The sequence below is a fragment of the Papio anubis genome, chromosome 11, assembly GCF_008728515.1.
Source record: "Papio anubis isolate 15944 chromosome 11, Panubis1.0, whole genome shotgun sequence".
Classification (NCBI taxonomy): domain Eukaryota; kingdom Metazoa; phylum Chordata; class Mammalia; order Primates; family Cercopithecidae; genus Papio; species Papio anubis.
In genome coordinates this window covers 71,604,208-71,625,564 of record NC_044986.1, presented here as the reverse complement: position 1 = coordinate 71,625,564, position 21,357 = coordinate 71,604,208, and the positions used below count along the sequence as shown (strand labels likewise).

At 37.9% G+C, this 21,357-nt stretch overlaps 1 protein-coding gene across 12 annotated transcripts in view; it reads right to left on the bottom strand.

The window, feature by feature from the left end:
- Nucleotides 1-21,357, bottom strand: part of KAT6B (lysine acetyltransferase 6B) — a 204,435-nt gene that overhangs the window by 32,459 nt on the left and 150,619 nt on the right. For 6 of the 12 annotated variants that reach the window (XM_017962917.2, XM_017962916.3, XM_017962919.3 and 3 more), the window contains 7 exons: nt 19,861-19,993; nt 16,160-17,091; nt 15,053-15,174; nt 13,157-13,272; nt 10,640-10,781; nt 7,300-7,461; nt 3,464-3,557 (listed from right to left, as the gene is read on the bottom strand). In XM_017962917.2, coding sequence (XP_017818406.2) covers nt 3,464-3,557; nt 7,300-7,461; nt 10,640-10,781; nt 13,157-13,272; nt 15,053-15,174; nt 16,160-17,091; nt 19,861-19,993 — 1,701 coding nt within the window. The remainder of the gene's footprint in view (nt 1-3,463; nt 3,558-7,299; nt 7,462-10,639; nt 10,782-13,156; nt 13,273-15,052; nt 15,175-16,159; nt 17,092-19,860; nt 19,994-21,357) is intronic. The other 6 variants (XM_031652319.1, XM_031652320.1, XM_003903737.5 and 3 more) reach the window with 2 other exon arrangements.

Sequence of the window (21,357 nt, the reverse complement as noted above, 5' to 3'; positions counted from 1 at the left end):
AAGCAACACCATTCAGTAAAAACCATACTTGATCATTTCCTGGGCTAGCCATATGTGGTACAACACTTACATGAGATACTCAACACTTTATTATGAAATTGGCTTTGTGTTGGATGATTTTGCCCAACTGTGGGGTAATGTAAATGTTCTAAGCACATTTAAAGTCCAGGCTAAGCTATGATGGTTGGTGGATTAAGTGTATTAAATGTATTTTTAATTAATGATATTTTCACTTTATGATGGGTTTATCAGCCCATAGCCCCACTGTAAGTCCAGGAGCATGTATATACACACAATGCATTACATTCCACTCACATCTGTGATCAAGTGTGCAAGTGGGCAGCTATATCTCTCTCCCTGCTTGTGTCTTGTTTCAGCTTACTAAACTGGCAATTATAAAGATCTACCTGATTTACAACCTCATTTGACTTACTGAAAATACATCCCCGACTAAAAGACCCCAGGCTCATGTACCAAACAGAAATAAAATAAAGATAACCATTAAAAGGTCCTTTAAAAAACTAGAGCAGATTTTAGAAAACCTGTAACCCTAGTTAGCTTTCTATCCTGGGCTCCAAATTATGAGGTCAAAAATGATCATGAGAGGTCATGTGACTCACCCCTACCTTCAAAGGCTGTATTTCAATCATTCTGGAAAGATATTTATCTACTATTACTTTAAGTAACTTCCAAGAGAAGGTGCTATTAATTTCTTCAGCAGCCTACTCTATCTTCCTTAAAACTTTTATAGCCAAGAAATTCTTTTGGTTTTAAATTGAATTTCTATTGGGTTTACACCAGTTCGCATTTTCTTTGAGTGCTATAAAATTCTTCCCCTAGTCTCCTCTTCTCTGAGGGAATAACACCAATCCCTTTTCAACTTTATTCAGATCTTTCACCGCACTTCTTAAACCCACTCCAGCAGGGGCAATGCTAAGTGTACAGGAAAGAGAAAATCAAAAACCACACCCTCAGCACTGCTTTGCCTGGTCACATCCTGGTAGACAGCATTCATCATGGTGGCCCTGAGCCACTCAGAAAAGGTTTCAATGTGTTCTGTAGTTTTAAACTACAAGGTAGATTCTAATAACAGTTTTCACTAAAATGGTTTAAAAAAAGACATAGCATTTGAAGATAATGTATTTGTTACCCAGATTGTTTTCTTATGTAGAAGGCTTTAGTGCCAGATCATACTGTACAAATAAGATGCTACTGAATTTAGAGCTTGAACTTTTACCTAGTAAGTACCAGTTCCTTTTTAATTTTAGGTAGACAATTATTGTGGACAGCAAACGTATCAATTTGGAAATTTAGTTTATATCAATACAATTTAATTTATACCATCTAATATATATTATTATATAGGAAACTGTACTACTGGATACAGAGAAGTTGGAAGTATGACACCTCCATCAATAATTATCAAAAAAGGGTGAATAGAGTGTAAGTGTGATACCATATACAATATGGGACCAATAAATGTATGAGATAAAATTCCAGGAGGTGGGATCAAAAAGCAGAGATACTTGAGCTGGCTTGTAACAATGGGCAGGATTTTGAACAGACAGAGACTAGGAAAGGATTAGGTGATCACTTCAAGGAAGGGACTGCATAGACAAAAAATGGAGGTATAGGACCATGCTCAGACTATTTGAGAAAAAGGAGATTAGTAGATGAAAAAGCCTAAAGGACAGGCTGGAACTAGATGTTGGAAGACGTTAAATATTGAGCTAAGGAGTTTGCCTTATTCTGTAGGCATATAGATATGACCAAAAATTTAAGGCCTGAATGGCTGCTATGCACACCAGAAACTATATTTACGGACTACTTATGAATGGAAGACACACAAAACTAGAGAACAAGATAAATGGTTTTGCCCTCAGAAATGATTACAGCTAGGACTCTATAAAAATAAAAATGGTACACTGCATTTGGTAAGATGGCCCTCCTTGGGATTACTGGTTTCATGGATAACTAGGTCAGGAAAGTATAGATAAGACTAGGGTAATCAATCAATAACTAAAAATATTATCTAAAAATGGAAAAATAATCAAAATTTTTCTTTTAAAAGAATCACATTCTTCAATGTCAATAAATTATATAAATCAGTCAAAACTGCTATTCAGTTATTTTACACTTTAATCAGACATTAATCTTTACAATACCTAACAATGTAGATTTAGATTCACTGTATTTCTTCATGGTTTTCTGTGAGAACATTTACATTGTGGTTTTTGCATCTGATATAGCTGACGAACATTGTGCAAAGTCCTAAATTTTCCTCCTTTCAGTTAACAAGCAGATAAACTGCAATCTGGTAATCAAGAAGCACCTGGTTCCTAGTGACAGATTTATTTTTATTTATTTATTTTTTTTGAGACAGAGTCGCTCGTTCTGTCGCCCAGGCTGGAGTGCAGTGACACCATCTCAGCTCACTGCAACTTCCACCTCCTGGGTTCAAGTGATTCTCCTGCCTCAGCCTCCCCAGTAGCTGGGAGTACGGGCGTGTGCCACCACGTCCAGCTAATTTTTGTATTTATTTTTCAGTAGAGATGGGGTTTTATCATGTTGGCCAGGATGGTCTCAATCTCTTGATCTTGTGCTCCACCTGCCTCGGCCTCCCAAAGTGCGGGATTACAGGCATGAGCCACCACGCCTGGCCAATGACAGATTTTTACATGACCAGAAATGACTATTATCATGGGATATCTGGTCATCATGTTATCTAGATATTTTGAATCAATTCTCCAAATGTACCCCTAACACAACATTTACACATCCAGTATCATATAAACAAGGAAAAAAACAAACTACCAATTTTTAAAAACATTATCCGTGTGCGTACTTTTATATATTATTCCGGTTTTAACAGAGAAGGCTCAGAAGATATGAGTGCATATAAGATAAATATTTCTTGGGAAACCTCTAGATACAAACACTGTATTAATTTCCGTAATAGAAAAGGGAAATTAACAAAACAAGGTAAGAGTTATTTCTACTAGCAAGGCCGAGGACAGGCTGCCTAGAAAATTATTTTTCTAAATGGAAATATACCTTTTCTGCTTTGCACTATACAAGATTATAGGCAAAATTTTAGAGAGCTGAAAATCCTTTCAAATAATACTTCCTTTAGCTTTAATCACGAATAATTGCCTCTTTTGGTGCTAATGAGCATGAGCACCACAAAATGGAATGTAATTCTGTCGGTTCATTCAGGGTAATGGCTTTGTGCATGAGGCCCGCTGCCGAGAGATCTAGTCTCAATTTCCTAGAGTACAATCACTGAGCAGCAGCACATTTTTCACTTGAGGAAGATGTTCTAACCTATGTAAATATAAATAGAAAACTCATTATCTATTGATAAAAACAACAATGCAGGTTAAATAAAGTTTTATGTGTTACTGTTTCCTGTAACAGCCATCAGCCTCCTGGATCATGAAAGTAAATAAAGTACTTCACTTACTGAAATCAATGAGAAACCGTCCAAATCCTTGCCTTTGGTGCTGGGGCATGATCATTATGCAGGAGACATTATACTTCTGCTGGCAAAGCTTTTCCTGAGGGAAGGAGAAACAGATCAAGTATGTCAGAACCCTGCTGAAGTGGGCAATTCCCTGCACCTGCCACTGTCCTTGTAAAACTGTCCACTAAAGAAAGCCAATGGGTTAGGTCAGGATCAAGCAGAAAAATCCTACTATATTAATCAATCAAACTATCAACTAGCAACAAACCATCGACTCTGGCATGCCTCTCAACTACATCTTTATTCTTGAAAGTCAGTGCCATAAAATATGCATAAAGAATCCAAGGAAATATGAACCAAATAAAACAGAATACAGACAGTATAAAAGAAATGCTTTCCTTGCTCAAATAACTTCAGAGATAGAGAAAATAACATCCCAGGGAGTCACCCAGTGGAGTAAGTTAGGATTTAGCCAGCTATCTTGCTAAATATAATAATAATCTACAACTCTGCAACAGCAATCTGTCTTCTGCCTTTTGGCAAATGCCCCAGTGAAACTAAAACAGTATCTGTGTGGGTAGATGTGCACAAATATATTTCTCCTATGAATAAAAAGTCAATGTAAAAAGCTAGAGAAATAATTAATCTGCATTTCAAACCAGGAAAACAAAACAAAATGAAACAAAAAGACAACAAGAAACCCTAAAGCCTCCAAAGGTTAGACCAAAATACTACCAAACAGTTTGAAACCAGGAGGAAGATTGGATAGAACATGGTAAGAAACAGCTCTTACAGTTAAAGAAGAACTTGCAACTTTCATGGGATGTGGCATCAGGGCAGCATTTTTTTATTCAGAGTACACAGAAGTTGCCAAAACCTACACAGAGATCTGGAAAAGGCTTTTGAGGTCATGGATGCTCTGGCCAAATATAAACCACAAATAAGACTGACCACAAATGGTACCAACCACATCAAAGTTTTACTTCAGAACGCCCAGATCTTTAATGAACCAATTTGAAAGATCACAGGAGATGGTTGTGGAAAAAACCCTACAGGGCAGAATTGAATATTTCTTTGTGAAAAAGATGCATTCCCAACTTTTGCACATTTGTAGTTGTCTATGGAGCCGCTAAAAAATGAGGAGGAAGCAATGTGTGTCAGTTCTCCTAAGAAGATGAATTGTCCCTCACTGGATGTGCACATCAATGGCAAAGGTTCAAGTAATTTGTCTATTTTGCAAAGTTAGACAAATAGGTCACTCTCTCTAAAAAGAAATGTACTCTGGGTTAAGAGAATTTATCCTTGATGCCATTCCCTTCTTTGTCCAGAACCATTTCCACCTTTCAGAGTTTTTTGAGATCCAATATAGTAGTGATCTTTCTTCCCCCGCCTCGCAACTTAACGCGTTACTACAGCTAAATTCTAAGCTATGAATAAAATAACTACTACTTCTTTCCTTTCTGTTTACAGCCATCTATTATGTGCTTGGAAAGTCATATGCATGTAACAATTTGCACTGAACCTTTCTAGGTCATTCCAGCCCTTCTCTGGCTATCCTTGAACTGTCATTCCAATAACCTCTAGAATATGGTTCAAGAATAACCCCAAAGGGCCAGGGTCCTCTAGATTCCAACTGACACATGAGAATATGGTTTAGTTTCATCTAGTCTTTTTTTTTTTTTTGAGATGGAGTTTTGCTCTGTCGCCAGGCTGGAGTGCAGTGGGGTAATCTCAGCTCACTGCAACCTCTGCCTCCCGGGTTCAAGGGATTCTCCTGTCTCAGCCTCCAGGGTAGTGGGGATTACATGCATGCACCACCACACCCAGCTAATTTTTGTATTTTTAGTACAGACAGGGTTTCACCATGTTGACCAGGATGGTCTTGATCTCTTGACCTCGTGATCCACCCACCTTGGCCTCCCAAAGTGCCGGGATTACAGGCGTGAGCCACCGCACCTGGCCTCATCTAGTCTTTTAACATGGTTATTTTTTAGATTAATTTTTGTTTCACTATACTGCCAAGGCATATTAGTATTCCAAAATAGTAGGAAATAACAGCAGCTGCTGCCATGCTATAGAAGAAACTGACAAAATGAGAAAAGTTGAGCTAGTTCTGAGTAAAATGTTAGGTACCCTGGGAGGAAGAGAGGCAGAAATTCAAACTTCAAGAATCACCACCAACTCTACACATGGCTGCTACTCAGCGGCCAACACAAGACTCAGGAGCGGTATGGTCAGTGCAGCACGAGGAAGGTGGGCACGGTTAAGCCTATGTTTAAATCCACAGACACTGAAAGAAACACCATTTTCTAACAGGAAGGACGCAACCACTATTCTTTTTAAGTCTCTGGAGAAAAATGATCTCGACAAACCTACATAAAAGGTAAGGTGTTTTATTTATTAATCATATAAATAGATTTCCTATTTATTGTTTTATTCAGTGTTAATTCTCTATCATCTTTTGAATTTGTAATGTGCAAATTAACTTTCTTCTTTTTCATTTCAAAGCTTTACCAAATATGTGGATTAAAACACTGAGACAGTTTTCCATGAATGCTGTTATTTATTTTTGTTTATGATCTTTAGGTTGACTCTTGAATTTAGGATAGCTATAGTTTGCAAGTACCTTCACATATATTCTATCTTTTGAAACTCCATTAAAATGGCACTTCTATGAAGCATCCCATTTACATTGTGCAAGAGCAGATTCATTAAAATTCAAGTATCACCTAATATAAAAAATGTATCATAAAATAAATAAAAGATAGAGTTTGGACCTTCTACCTAAAAGTCTCATAATTATTGTCTCTATGTACCATCCTGGTAAATTTAACTATTTCCTAGGTGCCTCAGAAAAGTTAAGGTCATTACCCGGTAAACATCTCCAAACTCAGTTATCCTTTATTAAAGGAGCTATTGTTTCTTAGAAGCCTTTGAGCAGAAGAATGTGAGTGAACTGCTCTGAACCACTGAAAAGGACAAGCTACATCCCCTCAATATGTCGATGTTTCCCCTACTCTAATAGCCGGAGATACTCAGGCTTTTTTTTTTTTTTCTAAAAGACGGAGTCTCACTCGCAGTCTCAGCTCACTGCAACCTCCGCCTCCCAGGTTCAAGCAATTCTCCTGCCTCAGCCTCCCAAGCAGTTGGGACTACAGGCGTGTGCCACCAGGCTCAGCTAATTTTTTGCATTTTTAGTAATTTTTTGCATTCACCATGTTGGCCAGGATGGTCTCTATCTCTTGACCTCATGATCCACCCGCCCTGGCCTCCCAAAGTGCTGGGATTACAAGCATGAGCCACTGTGCCCAGCTGATACTTAGGCTTTCTAAAGGTGAGATTGCTTTAGAACTTAAAACCATAGCACAGAGAATAAGAGACGAAAGTGTAAAACCAGTCATTTTATCAGCTTGACTGTCCAAATGCCAGCGTCCTAACTCACTGAGATACTGTTGACCACAGAGGGAGGGCAACAAGGAGAAAGGAGAATTCTCTCTTAAATGCTACATTAAACTGAAACCTTCATGTTGACACCACTTAAAGGGAAAACGGAAATAAGCTTACACTGAGAAAATCAAAGATGCTAAGTGGTCCACAAGGCAGCAATTAGAATGTCATCAGGACAGCACACAGTGCTGAGGTCCTTTACACACTTACTAGGCACCATGTTTTTTGTTTTCATCTTTTAAAATGAGCTCTGAACAAGAACCTGAGCTTTTCAAAAACACATGTCACTTATTCAAATTACAGTAATGAAAAAGCCCTGTTCAAAGAATTGGGCTCTACCAAAAACATTTTGAAAAAGAAAATGAAGGTCATGCTGGCTCTTGTTTTACCTTAGAGAAGTATCCAACCAGATGACAGCCCTTTTCATCATTTTTTGTAAGGACATAAAAAAGGAATGGCTCGACATCATAATACAACGTTTTGTGGTCCAGGAAGAGCTTGGCTAACAAGCAAAGGTTTTGGCAATAAATTTTGCTCATATTCCCATCAACCTAGCAGAAAGAAACAGACAACATTATTTAACATAAAAATACCACGCCATATAAAATTGTTTCTTCTATATGGTATTTCAGAAAGTACATCATTTTATTTCCAAATCTTAAACTGAGAGATTAAAACACTCTATTAAGCAAGTACAGCTTTAACCAGAAAACAGCTGTCACTGGCAAATCAGAATTCCACATTTTCTCTTAAATTAGGGTATATTTGAAGTAGTTAAATTTCTCTTTTAGCTACCAAAGAAGGGCCAAACCACTAGTAAAGGAGTAATTTTTACTTGTAGTTTATTCTGAGCTAAAAATGATGAGGCATGTCCTCTCTCTTTATTTGAACCAAATAAATCTGTATTAAGGAAATATAAACAGATCAAAATACTTCTCAAGTAAGTTAAACTTTATGTTGTTTCAAAAGGGTTTCACATAAAACTAAAATTAATGAACTGTATTATTCTGATTCCTCAGAAGTGTGGATTAGCAAAGAGGTTTCCATTTTGGTTTTATCCCAAGCATCATCTTAAATATAATTGGAAAAGATAAAATATCTATGTTGGGAATACTTACAGAGAAAGTGATATGAATTTCAACCTACAATAAGCACCATGATTACAGTCTACTTCTCTTGAAAATAAAAGAATCAAGCTGTGATACTGATGGCTACAGACAGGAGGCTAGGCACAGATGCCAATTTCTTTGATCAAATGTAGTTACTTGTTGAAAATAGAAAACACAGCAGATTCAAGAAGAATTTCCCTAGCACTTTTCGTAAGGGAAATGGGTATTTGCTAACCAGAGCTCTTAAACAATGAACTTGACCATTCTCAGGTCTCCTGTGGACCATACGGGTTCTCATCTTGCACAAATTATTTTTAGATTTCATATAACTATTTCCCTTAGATGAAACCTAGGTCCCATACATAGCAACACAATCAAATACAGGCAATGGGCACAGCGGATACAATTCTCCCTTTAATTAAAGGAAGTTTTCATATATTTGAGAGTAAGGCCCTTTTGGAAATGGTAGTATATTACAAAAAGGTAAGATGCAGATATACATAACTGTGAACCAGAAAAATAGAGAGATGACAGTGCTGAAGAAAATTCTGATCAGTTGTGAAAGGTGTAAGAGGAATAAAGAAAGGGAAGAAGGCAGGAAAATCATAATCTATGATTATTCCTCCTTTATTTTATAAGTTTTGTAGGAAACTGCTAGGAGAAAAGTTGCCCAAATGTTACACTCTATTAACTCAGGTTCCAGAATAGGGACCTCAGTACTTATCAAATCCAACTCCTTATTCGTACAAGCGAATTTTAGAGACATGCTTCTCATGTTTCCCCTCTCATCTCTGGATGGTCCAAAAGCACCTGCCCTGAAAGAACAGCCCATCCTTACCAGCCTAACAAGACTGATCCCCTTGCCCCTGAGAAGACGTTCCATGGATTTATGACAGCTTCAACCCCAATGCTGACTCATGCCGATTTATTAAATAATTACTTAAGGCCAACAATGTGTTTTGAGCTTTGAGAAACAATGTTTTGGTTGGAAGAACAGATCTAAGGCATCAAGGAAGGATCCAATAGGAAAGCTGAACTTGTGACATTAGCTAAGCTTCAACTATGAGCAGCTGTGTCACTTCAGCTGGCTGGGGCTGGCGGGATAGCATAGCAACAGGAAGCTCAGGCAACATGTCTTCAGCCTTCCCTCTAGCCCACCGGTTCTTACTGGGGGTGATTCTGCCCCCCCGGGGGATATCTGGCTACGTCTGGAGACATTTTTGGTTGGTACAACTGGAGGGGGTGGTGGTGCTACTGGCATCCAATTAGTAGAGGCCAGAGATGCTGCTAAACATCCTATGCTGTATAGCATAGCCCCTACAACAAAGAACTAACCAGCTTGAAATGTCAATAGTGACCAGATTGAGAAACTCTATGCCTAACTTTTAGTAAGAACTAATATATCACCTAACCTTCCCAGCAACAATACCTTCTTCCTCCAAGCTTGCCAAAAGAGCCTGACAGAAAAGAGAAGGCTTTAAAAAAATCATAAGACACAACTGGCGTTTCCTGTGTTCTCTGATCAGTCTTGGGGAAAACCTAGTGGGCCCAAACCTGTCTGAGAAGGAGCCTGGTCCATGTGAGAAACCTACAACCTTCCCTTTATTTAATATGATGGCAAGACACTACAGGCCAGAAATAAAGAGAACTGTAAGGCAGAACAATAAGTGTCAGCCTGAACAGTTCAGAAAAAGAGAATCCAGAAGTGAAACTATATTTCACAGAAAGAAGACATCACGTTTGCTGTACAAGGTAGGCGTGTTCCCAGCACCCAGGAATGAGCATCAATGCATACCATGATGGGTCACAAAAGAAAAAAATGCAGCAGGCAACAGAAGTGTGCAAGTGGAGGGAAGAGCATAAAGGAGAGACGTGAAAAGTCCTGCAGACAGACAACAACCTGGGAGAAAGGCATGGTCCCTGCAAGGTAAAACTGACTCAGCTTAACTGAATCCCTGAAACTGACAACAGATACATAATTAAACAATGCAACTATATAGAGGCAAAGGCCTGCTACTAAATCAATTCTGGAAATACAAAATGTCTTCAAGAAACCCACAATGACAGACATATGGCCACAAGGGGTTCCTGTGAACAGCAGAGTTCTTCAGGGGTGGCCATCTACCCAGATGGGAGGGAGTCCCAACATCTGCTAGGGTCTCACCAAAAGGATTATCCATCCTGCCAAGAAGTGGATGGAAACACAGGTGGTTGTGTATTGAGGAGATATGTACAGCTGCTCAATTCCCTGGAAGAGTGAGCACCTGCCAGACATTGGCTAGAGCTGCTGAACAAAGCTCATTTCCCCTGCCAAAGAAAGTGGAATTTACAAAGAGCTGAGGAGATCATAAATTCATTGGTGAATATATCTAGTGTAGACAGGGATTTTGGGGAAGACAAAAATGTTAATGTGATGAAGTAGAGATTCTTCATCAATCTAAATGGTTGCTTAATATGGTTAGATAAACATTCCAAAACACGGAGATGTTTTAAAGGGCAGTTTGAATTTCAGTGCCAAAATTAAATATACTTTGCACCTTCTAAACACAAATCAGCACATAGTCAACAATTAGGAGTACTAGATTTCAAAAAGCTGAATTTTTTATTTACACGTGCTTACCTCAAATACTGAAAGGTCTTTCCTCCGGTAAATTTCATTTGCTGGAGGATGAAACCATCCGCACTTCTTGGAGTGTCTTAGCAAAATATTTTTACTTTTCATATATTTAAGACAGAATTCACACAGGTAAAGCTTTGGTAATCTGTTGAAGTTTAAAAATCACAGAATCTATCAGATAGATTATACTGTTGCGGGGGAAGATTAAATATTGTTCAATTTTCTCTACCTCATAAAAAGGTTGTATAATAACATTGGAGGCTGGGTGCAGTGGCTCACGCCTGTAATCCCAGCACTTTGGGAGGCTGAGGCGGGTAGTTCACCTGAGATCAGGAGTTTGAGACCAGCCTGGCCAACATGGTGAAACCTCGTCTCTACTAAAAACACAAAAATTAGCTGGGCGTGGTGGCACATGCCTGTGGTCCCAGCTATTCGGGAGGCTGAGGCAGGAGAACTGCTTGAGGCGGAGGGTGCAGTGAATCGAGATCGCACCACTGCACTCCAGCCTGGGCAACAGAGTGAGACACCATCTCAAAAATAAATAAATTAATTAATTAAAAAAAAAAAAGATAGCCAATAGTAAAGAGAGAACATAAAAACAACCTTACATTATTTTTCAATATAATCCATAATACGTGCTCCCTTTACTTTGTGAACAAATCATTTGTTTGCTTAAAAATATCCTATGTAAAGAAAGGTTTACAGATGTGGAACCACCACCCTAAAAATCAACTTAATAAGGATACCATCCTGTCAAGGGGCCAAGCATATTTTTCAAAATTCACACTTACTATCTTATTTCCAATTATATATGGTCAGTGGTATAGCTATAATATTTTACTCAGAAGTGAATTTATTATTTTTAAACAATCTGCATACATATGAGGCCGAAAAGTCCTTGAACTTAGTTGTTACCATTTCCACTTCTGGAAGAGGTAACTTTAAAGTTATTATTATAGATTTATACATGGTCTAATGCAGTAAATGGCAGGGCTGAAAATCAAAAGATCTAATTTGTTTTCTACCAATTCCACCGTTACTTTGAGTAAAAGACAAATTTTACCTCTCTTCCCTGCTGACTTTTTCTCCACCTTAAAAATTAGAACACTTTTTATTTCCATATTTTAATGAACACGGCTGATATTTATAAGAAAATGTTTAGAAGCACTTGCAAGGTCTTTGGAGTTTAAGAATGGGGTAAAAGGTTTTCAAGAGACAGGCAGACACAGATGAGACTACTTTCAAACCTTGCACTTATGTACAAATTTTATTCAAAGTTTTCAGAGCACACGGCTTATGATTACCTAGGCAAATGAAAGCTCATAGTCATTTTAAAAAATTGTTCAAGAACACACAACCGAATGGTATAAGCTAGGAGGAGAAACCAAAATTCTTGACTCTTACTTTGTCATTTAACTTTTAGAAAACACTTCGCATTTTCTCCACTTACGTGATTGGCCAGACGCTCATATGCTAATGAAAAAAATAAGATCTATTCTATAAGAAAGCCAAATTTATAATTACTGAAAACTTTGCAAACTAAAAAATTTTTGAAGATACTAGTAAAGTGTACCCTGATGTACTTCATGGAAGAAATCTATTCTCAATGTACCTATTTTGGGATATATTCGTTCACAGCTAATTTGAGTTCAAGACAAATGAAAACTTGGATACCATTTTTTCTCCTTTTTACTTTTTATTTTTTGAGATGGGATCTCACTCTGTCACCCGAGCTGGAGTGCAGTGGTGTGATCTCGGCTCACTGCAACCTCCACCTCCTGGGTTCAAGTGATTCTCCTGCCTCAGCTTCCCAAGTAGCTGGGATTACAGGCGTGCCCTATCACGCCTGGCTAATTTTTGTATTTTTAGTAGAGACGGCGTTTTGCCACGTTGGCTAGGCTGTTTTCGCACGCCTAACCTCAGGTTATCCACCTGCCTTGGCCTCCCAAAGTGATGGGATTACAGGAGTGAGCCACTGGGCCTGGCCTTCTCTTCAAAGTCACAAATGGTTCTAAAAGTAAAGATTTGGGGAACGGTCTCTTAAGACTACCCATTCCCATCTACTTTCTCCCATTTTTCCTTCTTTTGCTAAATTTCTATTAAAAACTTGAAAATAAAATGCCAGAAATCAGAGATAAAATGAACAGGCCTAATTAAAAAATATAAAAGGCAACCAGAGAAGAAAGTCTACCAAATAATTCACCATGGCAAATTTCTTTTTTTTATTGGGTTTCATACAAAACCAACATTTCCCCAATTAACCAAGGAAAGAAAGCACAGTCTAGAAGCTAAATGGCAAAATTTATAATGCCCGTGTAACTAAGGAGCATAAGGAATTTACCGAGAACAAGGAATACTATTAAAAGGTGCTGGCAAAAGCAATAGTTTGGGAAGCACTTAGCACTGACTATCAAAATTTATTTCCTAAAATCATCCTTAATTCCTGCTTTAGAATCAAGAATTTTCCTTTCTCACATATGTGACATTCAAGTTATACACCTGCCAGACTTATTCCATTACCTTGCATATTCCTGTGGGTAAGGCGAGGAGTACCAGGTTTGGATTTCGTATTTACCAAATTCAATCACAGAAGGGTACCGGCCACAGTCTTCCACCCCACTCTCACACTCTATTTTCTGTTAAATAGAAAGAAAAGGAAAATAATAATATATATACTTCACTTACATTTTGGTTCTTTCACCAGTGACTATCAAAACTTATCAGAATGCTAATCTTAATTGTGAATTTGCATGGTCTTAAAACACTATAGACCCTTATGAGATGGGTTGGTGCAAAAGTAATTGCTGTTTTTATAATTACCTTCAATGGCAAAAACCACAATTACTTTTGCACCAACCTAACATTACCTCTGTGTAAGATTCACAGCAAACGAATACCCTAAGAAACAATATAGCAAAGGAAGTAAGTATGGTATAAATACATACAAATGTCGATAGAACTGGATTTAACAATCTGTTGTAACAGATTAGAAATTAGGTGATTATAAATGATGTGGCTATTACACAGGCTTATTTATTACATATGTTTACAGTTTCCTATTCCTCCATGAGGTAGTATGTATCACAACTGTAATTAAATAATCAATTGTGAAATCTGCAGCTTAGCATTTGTCTCTTCTTATTTCTCTTATTTCCATGTAGAAAGCCATATGAGGTTAAGAACTCTGCCTGCCAGATTCACTGTGGTATCCCTGGTGTCTAGTACAGTGCCTGACACAGAACAAGAATATTTCTTGAATAAAAAAAGCCAGTTTTACCATGTTGGAATGAAAAAGTTTTAGAATTAGCAGTATCTTTCAGATAATGGCCTACTGTTCACGTTTATATATGAATGTCAGAAGAAGGCCAAAAAAAAAAAGATAATATTTAAGGACTTCGAATCTTTTTTTAAAAGAGGTGGCATCTTGCTGTGTTGCCCAGGCTGGAGTAAAGTGGCTATTCAAGGGCATAATCCCACTACTGATCAACATAGGAGTTTCGACCTGCTCCACTTCCAATCTGGGCTGGTTCAAGGACTCCCAATCTTAATAACGGGGGGAAATTTGACATTTATCTTAGCCAAAGGAAAGCTGATACAAGGCATCCTGATAGGGGCAGAATGAGGGTTGGAAATATCCAATAGCTCTAAAGGTAGAAACTGTCAGGAGTATTTAGCCTAACTGGCTGCTACTAAAAATAAAGCGTTAAGAGCCTACAGAAAACCCCTTCCCCACAAAACAGGAAGTGGGGTTGGGTAGGGAGTCTACCTGACCACATTGGCCAGAGAAACCGAATGTAGTCACTGACACAACAAATTCACAATTCATAACAGATTCGTCTTTGAGAAGTCTGACAGCCTCACCTTTCAATATCTGGGTGGTAATAACTTAGGCAGAATTAAAGTGGAATCACTTAAAGAAATTACTGGACAATAAAAATAAAACTGACTACAACTGATCGTGAAACACAATATTTTTTCATCAATGCAAAAGAGCTAAAAATATGAGACATTTTTCATATGGCTGGCCATCTGTGTTGGAAGAAACATCGGCAAATTTAACAGCGATGTTCCTCTTTTTGTTAATGATTTTAAATTGTTATTTTCTAAATTTAGGCAAAACTCATCAGAAATCTATTCCTTCACACCTAGAAACGTTTTCCAAAATCTGCCTCAACTAGTGCTACTCTGTTTTACTTTGTGAGACCAGCTGAGCCAATACCTACTTTTAAGAGTGGAGACAATTCTACAAAGTCCTTGCTTTTGAATGCACAGTTAATAAAAATGGGCATGATAATGGCTAAAGAATCACACAGGATGTTGAAAGGGATTCTCTATAAAATCAACACAGTAATTCCATATGGATAGTCAGAAGCCACATTTTATACTTGCTAGTACAATGTGGGATCCTCGCCTTACCTCCCAAGAAAGTTCCTGGGCCTGCTTAAAAACATCCAAATCCTCTTCAGTGACGACATCCTTGTTTCCAATCACATTTACATCTGCACTTTCTTGTTTGATGTTTATTTTTATTTCAGTATCTGTCATTTAAAACCAGCAGAAAGTGTATTCACTGACTTGAATCGTGAGTAACCATCATATATTACCAAAATGGCACCAAATTAGCATACTGGGCAAATAGGGATTTTTTTTAAAGCTTTATAAATAAGCTTTTACATCTAAGCACTGCTCATAGATCCAGCAGTATCCTTTCCCTGCTATACTCAAATTTTTATTTGAATTTATCACTGTCATCTTTTTACAGCTTTAATAAATATATGAGGGAAAGTAAGAGCAATACAAAGTGAAATCATATTTTTCAACCAAGATTAGAAGTTTTATCAATGTCTAGTTATAGCATTCCCATTATCAGTTTTGAGATAATAAATTCTACCACTTTGTCCAAATGACACATTTTCGGTTTTTGTTTGATAAAGGGTAGCAAATGTAATGGGCCAATTTGTTCAATGAAATTATGAAATCCGTTTTCTCCCTAAGGTGGATACACACACAGACACACTCACATCCAAAAGCACACATCACAGAGTCACAGATCAGGCTTTGCTGAGACGGAAGCAGGATGAACTTTGTCATGAGAAAGCAATGGAGCAGAGGGAAGAGCTGAAACACCCCCTGTTGGAAGCACTGACAGCACACAACCGAACAGCGCTGTGGCTGCAGAGGCGACATGGGGGAGAGCATGGCAGAAGCATGGCAGTGGCTACTCATGCGGGACTACAAAGCCATAAGCAACGCTATGGAGGCATCTGGGGGTCCTAGTGTCACTACGAATGGAAGTAAATAATAAAAGGTGGGAGAGTATTAGTTGGAAAAACAACATTTTGGAGGTTTAGTCAGCATTAGAAAAAGGTCAAAGTTTCACTGCTTCTGTATGAAAGTGAAGTGAGAACAAGAGAAATAGCTAAGACCTATGTGACAAATAGGAATTGATTGGTTGATTTTTTTCGGGGTTGGGGAGAAAGGGACGGGACGCAGGTTTGGTTGGAGCTTTGACCTTTTGCTTACCATCATCCTGATCAGGTTTAATCCTTCCGTCTGTCAAGCTCCCCTTCCCTGGTGAGGGGGTCCCCATCTGAGGGGTCACTTTATATTTTAATCTGCCTAGCATCCTGTGCTTTTTAAGGAAAGTTGTTCGCTTGAAGTGAGCAATTGCTTTAAAAATACGTCCTCTAGCCATCCCCCAGCTAGAGGAGGAGGAGTGAGAAATAAACCGACTTCTAATATCTCTTTTGCCAAAGAAGTGGGCTTTAGATTTTGCCGTGGAAGACAATTCAGTTTTACGACGCATACGTTTGGGTGGTGCATAACTTGGGTGTCCCTTTTTGCGAGACTGTCCCTGAGTGGTATAGATATGAGAGAGCCCATCAAAGAGTGCCTTCAGCTGGCTGTTAGTGGTCAGGCCGCTCAGGGAGGGCACGCTGCACTGGCTGGAAGAACTCTGGGGAGAGGGAGAAGAAGTGGCCGTGCTGGACTTTTGTGAACTGGGGCTCTGACCGGAGATGGGGGTTGGGGGTGGAAGTGAAGAAGGTGGAGGTTTTAGCTTTTGTGTGGTACCTGTAGCCAACACATGAGAAGTGCATGACTGTTTCTGAGAGACCTTTTTCCTTGGACGATAGTGCTTTGAAAAGTCTATTATTTCACCTCGTGATCTGCGACCATCAGGTGATGGTGTAAAAAACTTAGTAAGGCCATCAATGAGCCCTTTGGTTTTCTTGTTAACTTTAAGTGTAGAGGCAGAAATGTAGGTGGAGGTGGTGGTGATTTTGGTGGTGGCACCAGGCCGAGTGGGGTCTGTAACAGCCAATCTGCTGCTTGAGTCCTTCCCAGATGCAGCATGACCAGATGAAGGTGTGGTACAGACTTTAGTCTTTTGACCCCTACCAGGTGACCCCCTTCCTGTGAATGCATTCATGGATCCTTCATCACTGGTTACAGACCTAGGCAGAAATTTAGAGAATAGTATCAGCATTTAATAAATAGAATTATAAAGGTATCTAAAAACAAATTTATTGCAACTAGATGCATTCAATGGGCTTAAACTTAAGAACTGTATTTTTTTGTGTGTGCCACCACCTAGATGTTTCTCTGTGGGAAAGGCAGCAGCAACTGCATTTGCATGTCATGGTTTTTCCAGGGCCCATCCAACAGGTACTGGAAGAATCCATGTGGACCCAAGAGCAATATAAGCAAGAAAAATGCTGAAGAGACTAAAAGAACACCCGATGCTTTAATTATAATTAAATAAAAACAAGCTATCCTTTGGTGTTGTCACAAATAGTTATGATCTCCTGGAATGTCTTTTTTAAAGTATTAGGAGGAAATAAGTCATATGTGTTATCCAGAAGCAAAAGAAGAAGCTTATCTAATCTCTAGTTAAAAGTAATTTTTAATTCAATTTGCAAACTTATATAAATAGAGTTTGGATATGGCTATAAATTTGTACTTTTTTTTAAGAAAACATAAAAAGACACCCTCTTCCTCTCAGCAGTTTGTGTTTAGGATGGTAAGATAACCAATAATACTCTCTTAGGAGAGAAGACAATTAACTACAGCATAAAATATTGCTGAAAAAAGGACAACAATAGCAAAAAACTGAAGAAATGATTAAAGAAAAGCTACAGCGGGTCAGACATGACATGGAGAGTCTGGTGAAGAAGCGGCACATTTACCATGGTCATTATCAGACACTTGGCGTCAGAATCTTTATACCCCGGTTCTGCCCATACTGTTGAGTAGTCAACAGAAACTAGAGGTCACTCGCTAGCACAGCTGCTTACATGAACAGCAGCCGACTGTCTTCACCTCAGGCTACAGTTTGCAAAGCTACCCATTTCGTAGCAGAGTTTCATACAATAGAGAAACATTTGCAGATGAATTATGACAATGCTGGGGCCCAAGAATGTACTTTCAAAATGATCAATTTAGCTGCAGGCAAATAATGACGAAATGAAAGCCTTGAAAAGAGACAATACTGAATTATAAAAATATCTTAAGTAATTACAAATACAAGAGCACATTTTAGTGATCATCTTGTATACAAAGATTTAATGACCAGATTTCAGCTGCTGGCTGAAGGGGAGGTAGGTGCAGCTACCAGGCTCATCTGAGGTGGCTCTATTGCCAGGGACTCTGCCTGGCACCACCAATTCAGCCAAGTCAGGTGAACGTTGGAGATCTCTAGTGTCACCAGAGACACAGTGAGAGTTACCAACAAAGAACTCATCCAGGCTAAAATGTTTCACATCAGAATGCTGCATTTGGACTGTATCTGGAATCGATTGCCCAGAAAGGATAATATGCTTATAAAGCATGTAAAAAGGAAAACTCCCTAGACTGTCTTAAAAATTCCTAAGCTCAAAGGACAATTTTGGACAAACAAAAAGTTAGGATTGGTGCCAGATGCAATTTTCAGCTGTGTCCTTTGTTTAGAAAGTTTATATCCTAATTCGGTTTTTTTAATTGGGCCCTGAGGATACGGTCCCATGTTGGGAACAATGCTTACACAGGATGAATGCAAAAACATATAATTTCTACTTCAAATGATACTACTATGAAAGATTTTATTCATAACCATGTTTCATGTTTGCCTCTAGAAATTTTTTCAAAATCTATTGACAATGTCTACTGGTTAAAGGGTTTTTGCAAAGTTTCACAGAAAACTCTAGAAAGAAACCTGCATTTCTTACTTCTTCTTAGGAGATAAAGGTGCGGGAGGATACTATTTTCCTGAGAGCGAGTAAGATAGTGAGAACTGCTTCAGGTAAAATTAGGGGAAAAGGAGTAAGCAAGGGAGTGAGATTCTCGGTGTCTGTTCAAGGTGTGTGCAGAGCATGTATTCTTTCTCCATCACAATGGTCCTTTCACTAAGCCTGAAAAGATGGTGGTAGTCTGTTGGCAGAACTGTTATAGATGTGCAAGTCTCCTGATTCCATTTGTAAACACCTTAATGCTGACAGTCAAATCTATACTCTACACAGGTTAAAATAAATTCATTTCACCTTTTATTTTTTCTCTGCTTTTCCAACTAACTCCTGCTAAATGCTCTACTGGGCTTTAATGGCAATTATATGGCAACAAGATAGTGAAAATGGGGTTATCATAGCAGATTTCCAGGCCACTGCGAATATATTATTTTATATATATATATGTCTGCACACGTGCAGTTGTCAAATAGCTGTGTCTAACTCTTCAGAGGCAAATGGTCATCTGCAGGTTTTTCAGAAGCTCCTATTTCATAAAAGAGATCTTAAAAAGTGGTAATGCTACATTACTATCAGAAGAGAGAGGTATTTTTCTAAAATGTTATCTGGAATGATGAAAGAGATTTGCTATAGACATGGACAAATCCCTCTCGTTTTAAAATTCCTATGAAAATATTTATATAATTAAGCTCTTCTATGCTCAGCCAGTAATAAAGTAGGCTGAATGATTGTTTCCAGTTCTTACATTCTGCTTCCATCCTGCTGCTTGAAAAATGTCACTTAGTATCACAGCTACTGCCAACAGAAGACCCCAAAATGCCAATGGTAATTAAAAATGTTATTTTCAAAAAATTTCCACAGCTCAAGCAAAAAGAGAAGTATTTTTCAACCCTTGAGTTTGAAAAAATGATGCCAAAAAACCCCTAAAGGAATCTAAGAGAATAACAATCACCTATATTTTAAAGCAAAACATAAAAGATTTCTTTTGATAAGATCTCAACCTACAACAATCGTTGCTTTAATTTATTTTTCGGTCGTCCAATGGGTTTTGCATATCGTCGTTTTATTTGTGCAGCTTTCTCATGAAGTAGTTTTCTTCCCTTTTTCTTTGGTCTGCAGACTTGGCAAATCCACATCCCTGAATTAATATATATATGAGAAAAATATTTTAATGTTTCATTTTAAGAGAAGATATTAAATATCTGTAAAAAGCTGCTCAAGGATGCCTGTATGCTGAACTTTACTCCAAAAAATGCGTCATTCCCTTTTGTCATTTTCGTTAGGAAACCATCACTGCAGGTCAATTTCCCCAGAACGAAGGTGGTGAGGGCAGAGGTGGCCTCTCTCTCAGAACCCTTCCATAAAGCTGTTCCCAACATATCATTAAGCCTCTCACCAACATATAAACACACATGAAAACTCGCCCCTGTCAGATATTTTATCTTTTGATTTGAGGGAGACATTTTCAAGTCAGTCCATTTTTGGAATTTCTAGAAGAAAAAAAAAAATTATCATCTCTTTCTGGAAAGTTCCAAAACTAAAAAAATTATCAGTAGTTTTGAGTACTGCAGAACTACAATGATTAAAACTATACATCTAGCATAGGAAAATAGGTCAATGGATAAGAATGGGAAGACCAGAACAACCGAAGCCTACAGAAAAGTTTAGCATATCAAAAGGTCATATTTCAAATCAGTGGGGAAAAGATGAAATGATTCAATAAGCATGATAGAACAAATAGCTATCTACCTGGAAGAGGAATTATTTCCTATCCTTTATAAGAATAAATTCTAGACAGATGAATATTATAATATGAAAAAATAAAATGTTACAAGTACCAGGAAAGATATGTGGATATTTATATAATCTAAGCATGACTGACATTTAAAACTGAAGCCATAAATAAAAAGATTCATGAATCTGACTACATGAAAAAAAAAAGAGCTTCTGCAAATCAGGGAAAAAAAGGTAAAAATCCCAAGAGAAAAATGATTAATGGATAAAAAGAGGTACCTTAGAAAAGATGATATACAAACAGCCAAGAATAAAACACAAGAAATGTTCAATCTCACTACTTAAAAAAAAAAAAAAAAAAAATCAGACATATTTCTATTATCAAACTGGTAAAATTTAAAAAATAATAATACTGTATTTCATTAAATCTAAGATACTATATGATGCATCTGACTTCAAAGATATTAAAACATTAAAAACAAACAAACAAACACCTGTGTCTTAGACTCGAGATATAGTAACAGTGAGTACTAGTCACGATACAGGAAAATAGGTATCCTCATACACTGCTGGACAGCCTGAAAACTGATACAGCCTTTCATGTATCTAGCCTTTGATCCAACCGTTCCTCCCCTAGGAATTTATTTCAAGGAAATAATTGTGGATGGAAAAAATTGGAAACATTTGTAATATCCACCCTAAGGGATTGGTTAAATGAATTATAGTTCATTTATACAGGGGGCTGGAAAATCAAATACCTCCAGGAAG